Source organism: Musca autumnalis, unplaced genomic scaffold (assembly GCF_047663935.1).
Source record: "Musca autumnalis isolate F117 unplaced genomic scaffold, ASM4766393v1 scaffold_71, whole genome shotgun sequence".
NCBI classification, from domain to species: domain Eukaryota; kingdom Metazoa; phylum Arthropoda; class Insecta; order Diptera; family Muscidae; genus Musca; species Musca autumnalis.
The window spans coordinates 172,085-182,845 of record NW_027412322.1 but is presented as its reverse complement, the minus strand read 5'-3'; the positions used below and the strand labels follow the sequence as shown (position 1 = coordinate 182,845).

General features: G+C 37.9%; 1 protein-coding gene across 1 annotated transcript in view; it reads left to right on the top strand.

Annotated features, from left to right (window-relative positions):
- Positions 1 to 4,282: 4,282 nt before the first annotated feature.
- The window catches only part of LOC141388198 (cell adhesion molecule Dscam2-like), a 145,230-nt gene continuing 138,751 nt past the window's right edge, over positions 4,283 to 10,761 (top strand). The window contains exons 1-2 of the mRNA XM_073958222.1: positions 4,283 to 4,599; positions 4,778 to 4,922. Of these exons, the coding sequence (XP_073814323.1) occupies positions 4,371 to 4,599; positions 4,778 to 4,922 (374 nt within the window). The 5' untranslated portion in view covers positions 4,283 to 4,370. The remainder of the gene's footprint in view (positions 4,600 to 4,777; positions 4,923 to 10,761) is intronic.

Here is a 10,761-nt window from a genome sequence, read left to right as displayed (position 1 = left end):
TTTCATCTTCACTGCATGCCCTGCACATGCTGTTATCTGCACAATTAATTTTGTGCTGATAAGCTTATAAACAGTGGTGACTTGTAAACCTAGATTTTTAGTTTTTTTCCCCATTTGGGTCTCTCCATTGGATTTTTGTGGTTTTCCCTATTTCCTCCCTATTTCATAGGGATAAGTAGGCATTATGGTCTGGCAAACGAAGAGATATTTCAGTCTCTGTTTTTTTTAATAAAAAGACCCAGTCACGTTGTCCCACATGGACAACGCATGGAGCTGTTTGTATAACAACAATAGTATCCAGTCGGCATTTGTGCTAGAGTTCCGTCGAACCACGAGAGAAAATAAAACATAAGTTTTTGCGGCGTATTATACAGGTTATCGGTCGAGACCCCGTATTTGCATAAAACAGTTGGTTGTTTATATGGTTTAGTCCAGAGATCTTGTTCTGAATAGTCCAATGTTCCTGGATCAACTCAATATGGATTTTACCTGTATTAATTTGCTCCATGTGTGCCACCGTGGTGTAATGGTATACACGCCCATCTTGTACGTAGAAGGTCGTGGGTCCGATTCCCAGGCCAGGCAACATCAAATTTTCAACGGTGGCAAAATTCTCCTCAGTAATGTTGGTGACATTTCCTAAGTATTTTCAGCCATGTTCGGACTCGGCTATTAAGAGGAGGTCCCATATCATTGAGCTAATATGAATCGGCGTGCACTCATTAATATGAGAGAAGTCTACCTTGTCCCGGCTGGGATGTTTGTTGAACAATTATATATTATATATTTGTTCCATCAGTCCATGGTTGCCCTCTCATTCTGATGGAGGTTTATATAAATGACCTCAATCATTGGTCCTCCAGTAAACGGGCTTCTTGGGGGTCGGTGATTACAGCATCGACTCATTTTCATTTTTGCTAGGAGGTAAAACTTCTTTGCTGTTTGTTTTGCCTTCCTTGTTTACGCCGATTACCGTCGAGCAAGCGTTCCTTCTCGAACTTGAGGTGAGGAATTTGGGTTAGTTGAGGAATTTGGTCTTTCTCACAAATTTGAGTTTGACGTTTTCCAGTGAGGTATTCTGCTGCAGATAATATCCTTGAGGGAGGCAACGTTTGCATGCTGAGCAAATTGGAACACCATCACGTCCCCTTTGAACCCGCTGCTGATAATTTGGATCACCTCCATTCATTATGTAATCCAATATTTTATTCTCGACCATTTCCTCAATTGCTGGAAGATTGTCTTTGGGTTAGCTTTACGGAACCTCTATCGGTATCGACCACTGCATAGTTGAGTTCGTCCCTATAGCGTTTCTTGGCTACCTTGACGTAAGATGGCGGCTCTCTACCATTCTCCGCAACTCCCTTCTGCCGGGTCCGGGATTTCTTAGCAGAATCCCCAGACACTGCAGTCGATTCTGCGGCTGGGCACACCGTCTTCACGTTCGAGTTGACTTTGTCGCCCTATGCCAAAGGATTCTCGGAACAGTTTCCTTTGCGTTGTTCTTGACGCGGTCCACTCGAAACGTTTGGAGATGTGGAGCTCTTTTTCTTCTTTGTCGGCTTTGCAGTGTTCTGCTCTTCGGGAGATCTGATTCTCTTCGCCATTTTCGAAGAAGTGGAAGGAGTGTTCATGATCCCTTTGGGAGCACCTTGCGATTTAGTTTTTTGATTGTCCGTTGCTTCCTGAACTTGCGCCGTTGAGCCCCAGACAGCTGTTTCTTATGTGTTGTGAGCTTTGCAATGCTCCTTAACTGGGATTTCCGGAACAGGTTTAGTCACAAAGTAAATTCCCTAGATCTAGAAAAAATTAGTGCGATCATCCGCCTCCCCTATCCGACCGTGGGGATGCGCCCGATAGGTGAACTAACAAACACCATTGGGTCAATTACATGTAGTTCCGTAAAAAATGTTTTGTAGAGTAGTTTTGTGACAACTGGAAGCAACAAACCTCAAACTGCAGGTACTTCTGTCAAAAAAGTAGCTAAAATCCTCAAAATACCGAAAATCGGGAGGTACCGTTATATGGGGGCTATAACAAAACGTGGACCTATGTTGACCGTTAATGGTGGAGATGTGTTGTGTGGAGGTTATGAGGAGGTACCGGTTTTTGGTGGGGATGTTTTGTGATTTCTAAGAACCTCAAATGCAAAGTTACACGCAGTTCGGGCAAAATAATTGTTCCACAAACCATCACAGAAGGGACAGGGGAGACTTCTCTCAAATGATGATATGGGACCTACTGTTTATCGCCGAGTCCGAACAGCGTGTCTAAGACACCACTTGTAGAGAAGTTTTACAAGGCTGAAATACTCAGGAAATGTCGCCAACATTACCGAGGGATATTTTGCCACCATTGAAAAATGTTTTGCTGTTGACTGACCAGGGAATCGAACCCACGATTTTATCGTGCAAGGCGGGTGTGCATACCATTGCTCCACGGTTGCACCCGGACAAAAACTGTAGCTAAAACCCTTGAAATACCGGAAATCGGGAGGTACCCTTATATGGGTCTATGGGGCAAACCGTGACCTGATATAGCCCATCTTCGAACTGCCTGATTATGGAAAAAAGACAATCTGGAGGTACTGTTATATGGGGTTATGCCGAAACGTGGACCTACTTTTAAATTTTTTGGTGGAGATATTTTGAGACAATGGGTGCCACAAACGTTAAGTTACCGGCAGTTCGGTCAAAAAATGTTGCTAAACCCCCCAAATTACCGAATATCGGGAGGTACCGTAATATGGGCTATACCGATATATGGACCTATGTTGAACATTTTTGGTGGAGATATTTTGCGACCTCTGGGAACCTCAAATGTTAAATTACAGGTAGCTTGGTCAAAAAATTAGCTTAAATCATCAAAATACAGAAAATCGGGAGGTACCGTTATATGGGACTATGTCGAAACATGGACCTATTTAAATTTTTTTTGATGGGGATATTTTGTGACCTCTGGGAACCTCAAATGCTAATTTACAGGTAGTTCGGGGGAAAAATGCAGCTTGAAAATACTGGAAATCGGGAAGTACCCTTATATGGGGGCTATACCAAACCGTGGGCTGATATAGCCCATCTTCGAACTGCTGCCTATGGAAAAAAGACATTTGGGCGCCAAAATATAGCTTTCTAGCTCATATATTGCGGGCGCTAGACTGATTACAACAGGCTGACAGACGGACATGACTATATCGACTCAGGGTATTATCCTGAGCAAGAATATATATACTTTATATGGTCACAAATGATTATTTTAATGCGTTACAAACGGAAAAACAAGCTCAATATACTCGTCATACTATGGTGGAGGATATAAAAACAAGCTTAATATACCCTCCGTACTATGGTGGAGGGTATAAACAATTAGAGAGGATGAATCTTAGTGAGAGGATTTTTAAAACTCGCACGCTCCCAACATTGGCATCGGTAATGCTAATTAGCGAATTTTTGCGATTGCTGATTGGGAATTCATTGCTTTTCAAGTATGTCAGAGCTACAGATAGTACTTTAAAATCTTCAGCGCGGTATAATTGGATACTGAACCCAGGATCACCACATGAATAAGACGTAAATGAACAAAATTTACGCCGATTTTTTAGACATCAGAATAAATGCAAGAAGGGTTAGAATGACACGAGAAAAGGGATATCATTCCTCTCAGTGAAGTATCGGAATACGTGAGTGAGGTGGAAGAGAAACTGCACGTAGTCCCGTTAGCCATATATTTCCTTAATCTCGTTTCATCAAATCCTCCACAAAAAATTATTCGAAGTTTGGTGATTCAGTCCCATGGAGCATGACAATGTAAAGACTATGATGCAGCGCATGATGCTTAACTTGGGTGTATGCTGACCTTTATATTGAACATCTGCTGCAGTCGAACTACAGATCCTGTCATTAAGCTGTTTTTCTATGATCAATTTATATGATCAATGTCTAATTTTTATCATAGGTGAAGACAAATATTATTTTAGTCATTATTAAGAAACATTTTATTATTTCCTAACTCAACAGGAAAGTTTTTTTTTTTTTTTTTGGAGAAAAAATCGTAATCTCATCTCCCCAATTTACACGTTTCACACAGCTTCTCACAGTTTAATCAGTATCTTCAATATTTTCTTACAAATTCTTATTTCCTTATCATTTCAGTTGGTATACACACAATGGACCCGGCCCTTTACCTGTTCTCAGTGGTCCACGTATTCGTTTGCTGGGACCTATTTTGGCAATTGAAGCTGTAACCGGTGAAGATTCTGTGTTTACAAATGTACAGCCAGCAATGTGGGTGGTGAGGCTAGTGCCGAATTACGCCTTTCCGTGGCAACACCAATTCAAGTCGAAATACAACCAAATATTCTTAGTGTTCATATGGGCGGAACGGCGGAGTTTCGTTGTCTCGTCACCAGTAATGGCAGTCCGGTGGGCATGCAGAATATTCTTTGGTACAAAGATGGCCGTCAACTACCATCGTCTGGTCGCATTGAGGACACCCTAATTGTACCACGTGTGGGACGTGAAAATCGTGGCATGTATCAATGCGTGGTTCGACGACCAGAGGGTGATACATTTCAAGCAACTGCTGAACTACAATTAGGAGGTAATCTCACCATTAATTTAGCTTACATCCATTAGTTGCTAGCTATGGTGCTGGTGTTAATGTAGCTTTTTCTCCCATGCATTGTATTTTTCATTGTAGTACAGCTACTGTTCATTGGCGCTTTATTTGTTTTGTTTTATTTGTTTGTTTTCATTCTCTCTCTTTTTTCTATTTACAGATGCCCCACCCGTTTTACTGTACAGTTTTATTGAGCAAACATTACAGCCGGGTCCGGCAGTAAGTTTGAAATGTTCAGCAGCCGGAAATCCAACGCCACAAATTTCATGGACACTGGACGGTTTCCCACTACCATCAAACGGAAGGTAATTGAACTTTTAGTTGAAGTTTTTCCTCTGAACAAAATGAAAAAAAAAACAGCACAGCAACAGAAACTAAATAAACATCAACAGCAAAAAGCTACAACAAAACTAAATATGTACAGCTATCAAAAAATACGTTGAATAACAAAAAAAAAAAAAACAAAATTTTTATTATTATTTCAATATACAAATATTTGTGCAAATTCTACTCTGGATTTTTTGAGCATATTCGCCGAGTTTTACAAAAACATATTTTACTTTAAATAAATATTTACACTGCACATATTTTATGGGTAACAAAATAAAATGTCATTTTAGAATACAAACAGCTGCAAGAAAAACGAAAACAATTGACATACATACTCGTACATATTTATTTTATAATTCACAAATTCATAAAAATTGGCACAATTGTGAAGTCTTTAATGGAAATTGTTCTACATTATTTAGCTTCACAATACTATAGAATACTATTCCGTATCCCATAATGTGTAAAGGGTATTATAAGATTGATTTGCCGAAACTTCATGTAACCCCGCGAAATATTTGTCGCAGACCAACTTTGTTATATACAATTCGAAAAGGTACACCAATTCAGCGATGTGTCCCTCATGGCATTTAAAATCGGAACCTGACTTGACCCTCATCCGTGATGTCAGTCAATTATTGCCGCCTATTTGGCAATTTTTCGCAGGATTGTATTTGGCGGATGAAATTGACCATATATTTAATTTTTGGTACATATTTTAATTTATGCAGGACATATTTCGGCAAAGTAGCTTAACATATATAGAACAATTAAAACAGGCAAGAAAACGCTAAGTTCGGCCGGACCGAACTTTTTATACCCTCCACCAAAATTAAATTGAAAGATAATGGAGCAATTAGTTTCCTTTCATCTACGAAGGTACTTAGCTCCGCCGCCGCGCCAAGGCTTATTTCGACGAAGACTAATTACCAAATGTCAACCAATTTGGTAGGATAATGAAGCTAAAACCTTCAAAATACCGAATATCGGAAGGTACCGTTCTATGGGGCTATATTAAGGCGTGGACCTATACCAACAAATTTCAGGTGGAACGTTTTATATCCTCAACGAAGACTAAGTAACAAATTTCAACTGTTTTGGTGGGATAATGCAGCTAAAACCTTCAAAATACCGAATATCGGGAGGTACCGTTCTATGGGGCTATATCAAAAAGTGAACAGATATATCCCATTTTCAATACCAACCATCCTACAAGTAATAAAAACTTATTAACCAAATATTGACTCTCTATCTTTAAATTGCGAGATGTATCTTGATTTCAACAGACAGACAGACGGACGGACATGTTTAAAGCAACACACAGTGGTTCAGAATCGGTTTTTCCTGGTCAAAATTCTGCAACTTTTGAACGGATAGAGACATTTTCATAATTCTTTTTTTTTAGACAGATAACACAATCAGCTTTGAGACGAATTATAAGTGGTCAAATTCGGTCTGGCAGTTGCAGAGAAATTCAAGGTCAAAGTTAAACTTTTGAGTGTTTTTAACAATTTTTCATCAAAATATGAGTGTTTTTGTGGTTTTTATATCTTCCTAAGTATTAAAGATGGCCAAACACCAACAAATAAACAAAAAAATTACTAAAAAAACGAAAACAAAAATTCGAAAATAATGCCGAAAAATTTTTTTTTCGAAAATTTGTAAGAAAATTTTTACAACAAAATTTAATTTTTTCAAAAATTAAAAAAATACTCCTTGTGTTTTCATAAAACTTATATAACTCGTATAAAAACTCATATACTCAAAAAAAAAGTGAATTTTGTCAAAAAGCTGTAATTCATATGGAAACAGTGTGGAAAAACCCACATTTTTACCCATGTAATTTCAATAAATTGAAAAAAAGTGTTAAACGGACGGACGGGACGGGTACAAAAGTATATATGGACTAAAAGAGGAGACTTTTGGGCATCTTTCTGTGAAAACAGGGCTTTGTTCTAAGTTGTTCCACAAAAGTTCTAGTCCACTAAATTTGGAATTTCATAAAATTTAGTACCTAAGTAAAAATAAAGTAGCTCATGTTGTGTAGACGTTACGGTCATTTACTAAAACGATTTTTAAGGGCCACAATCCTACCTACCTTCCAAATAAACAACGAAAACAATATCTGTTATAGTTCCCGAGAAATAGCTACGCCTTTCTCCAGAAATTTGCAAAAATTACGTATTTCACAAAAATGGTGAAAATGTTCGTCTTTAGGGGCACACCACGCCCATACATTCCAATATTTTTACCTAATTTATTGGTTTCCTTAGTTTCAATATGTTTACTATCGAATCCCATATAGAAATTAAATATCTTTTACAAAACAAAATTTTGATTTTTGGCCAGGAAAATCGATTCCTGAACTATTGTGCGACATATGCTGATTAATAATATATATACTTTATAGGGTCTCATACGAATATTTCGATGTGTTACAAACAGAATGACAAATTTAATTATACCCTCCATATGGTAGAGCGTATAAAAAGCTTTAAGTTCAGCCGGGCCGAACTTTTTATACCATCCACCATATGAAGTAATAAGTTTCCTTTTTGCCCACAATGTTAGGTAGCGAAGTTACTTGGGCACTTGGAACCAAATCAGAGCTAAATCGGTCTGAAAACGTAGCTAAAAATATACAAAATACCCGAAATCGGATGGTACCGTTATATGATGGCTATAATGAAACCTGGAACTGCGTCCATAATTTTTCGGTGGCGAAGTTTAAAAGTAACAAGTAAAAAAGTATCAATCGGCTTTGCCGACGGAGTTATACCCTCAGCATGTGTATATTGAAACAATGTTTTTTTCCAAAATACGTATGTACGTAGGGGGTTTTAAAAAATTTGGGCGTTTGAACGGACAAAAATGTTGATTAGGATTAAAAGTTCAAAAGTTTTGCGGAGGAGATACTAAAAGGAATGGATCGACATTGACAGTTATGGAAGTGAATCTCCAGTCACTACATATGGTGCCATAGGGGGTTTGTTCACTCTTCGGGCTGTTTGCTCAAGAAGTATGGTCTTGCCCCTAAAAAACGTTTACCATCGTAATTGAGGCATCGAATGCAAGTTGCTTCAACAAAAATCAAAGTGATTCGATGTCAGGTCTTAAAGTGAACTTATCCGAAATTTTGTGTGGGAGGTACCGGATGGAGTGGACAAATATAGTCCATATTTAAACCTGATCTATATCTGGTAAATACATTAGGATGTATAAAGTATAGACCAATTCGGTCACTCCCTTCAAGAGTTACCGTACGAACAATTTTCCGGATATTTTTGAACTTTTTGGGGGAGGTACCTGATGGAGTGGACCGATATGGCTTATCTTCAAACTTAAACTATGTTTGGACAAAATATTACTAAAGCCAAATTTTGGACCGAATCGGCAGATCCGTTCGAGAGTTATCTTGCGCTCCAACCACCTCACACGGTGTCATAGGGGTTTTTTGCAACTTTCAGGCTATTTTCTCAGGAAGTATGGACTTGCCCCTGATGAAACTTGTACCGTCGTATGGAGGGCAGTGAATAAAAGTTGCTAACACAAAAATCAAAGTGATTCGAGAGATAGCTCTAAACTGAACTTTTCCGAAATTTTGTGTGGGAGGTACCCGAAAGAGTTAACCGATTGAGTCCATATTGAAGTCTTATCTAAGTCAGGTATACATTTCACGATGGGCATAGTATGGACCAAATCGGTTACTCCCTTCAAAAGTTATCGTGCGCACAAATTTTCCGAACATTTTCGAACTTTTGTGGGGGAGGTACCGGAAGGAGTGGACCGAAATAGCCCATCTTCGAACTTAAACTAAGTTTGTGTAAAATATTACGAAAGCCAAGATTTGAACCGAATCGGTTTATCCGTTCGAGAGTTATCGTGCGCTCCAGCCAGCCAGACAGACAGACGGACGGACATTGCTCAATCGACTCCAAATTGTCTGAAACACATTTCGTCCAAACATACTTGGGGTCTAAAACCATTACTTCGATGAGGCACATTTTGCCCGTATGAAAGTGTATATACCCTCGTTAGCATAAATGCTGAGGGTATAAAAAAGACACGTCTCTAAAAAATTTCAGAACACTATCTCAATTCATTCGGAAGAATGCATATTAGGCCGGGGCGATTTGTGTGGAAGGAAAAAAACCTTAATGAGCCCTTCGCGTTTCTGATTCCTGGGATTGAACTGAGCAAAAAAGTCTACTGGACCATATGTCCACGATGAAAATCGAGCCTCCCGATTTTGACTTTAATTAAAATCCGTTGTGAAAAAGAAGATATGCCAGTTTAAATTTGAATATGTAAGAAACCCAGATTTTCACTACTTTTACCGTTATAAAAAAATAAAACGAAGTGACCCAAACGAACTAAAGGCATTTTCATTCTCCATGGATCCCAACACGATGGAATTTTGCATCAGAACGCTTGAATATTTTTCTGGTCAACTTTTGTAGCACAGTGCCATTTATCGACATTTTTCGAAAAGTTTGCACCTTCTCAAGACCAAAACTGCCTGAAAAAGCGTTCCAATGCTTTTGCGATGTATTAGAGAGTTCTTAATTACTGCCTTGGCTAAAATTAATGTCTCTGTGTTGGCTCGAAAATGTCAATGATTTGGCTGTTATATACCAAGATGTCAAAAAAACGTAGATAAAAAACTTAAAGTCAAAATCGGGAGGCTCGATTTTCATCGTGGACATATGGTCCAGTAGACTTTTTTGCTCAGTTCAATCCCAGGAATCAGAAACGCGAAGGGCCCATTAAGGTTTTCAAATCGCCCCTTGCCTAATGCATATGTATGGGGATTTCTGAGTGAAATCGCCCACTTCTTTAAAATGAGGTTTTTGATTTCCTTTATTTTTTGTTGTAGTGATGCTGCTCATCAGCAAAACATTTCAGTATATTTTCCAGAGATATCGCGCCTTGAAAAAGTCGAATTCTGTCAAAACCATATGCAAAGAAATACTTATAACTTCTTTATTATTGGTCCAATTTGAAAAAATCTTTATTTGTATGTTTTTTTTTTGTTTTATCAACTATTTAATAAAAAATAGAAACAAATTTCCCACGGTGGGCTTGGATGCAATTTTCGTGATTTACTATTTAAAATCAATTTTTAACAATAATTGACCCCTTCGATTTTCTTGAAATTTTTTTGTATTAACCCTGTAGGTAGCGTGGGGACATGTGTCGACATGTCACCACTTTGTCTACTATTATGGTGGCAAAGTCAACAGGTTGTCAACAATTGGTACTTTTACCTTACTAAGAAGAAGCATTGTTTATATTGAAAACTGATAGCCAAACAAAGCATCTTCTTATTTTTTCTTCATTTTCTTAATTGTTTGGCGTAAAATAATTTTGGCGGTTCGTTAAAAAAAAGTTTTTATTTTTGTGAAAAATCAATAAAATATATAATTTTAATAACAACAAGTATGAGCAAAGGAACGTAGGAAAGGAAAATAACAGAAAAGTGAAAAAATAGACAATTCTATATCAAAATAAAAATTCTGAGGCGGCTGACAACATTTGTGTTGAAACTTCGACAACTAGACATTTTATGCAATCTTTAGGGAATATTGTGGAGCCTGACCAATATATTGTCCCGTATCGCTGGAAATGATGAACGCAACTTACATCTGATATTTGGACACGGCATAATAAGGAGTTAAAAGGTTGAAGGTTTTTTTGGCAAAATCGATTGCGAGATTTTTCCAATGTTTATACAAATGTAATGTGTAAGCAAATTTAAGGACATTTTGTTTATTTATGCTTATTTATACATGTTTATTCATTTCAATTCCTAGA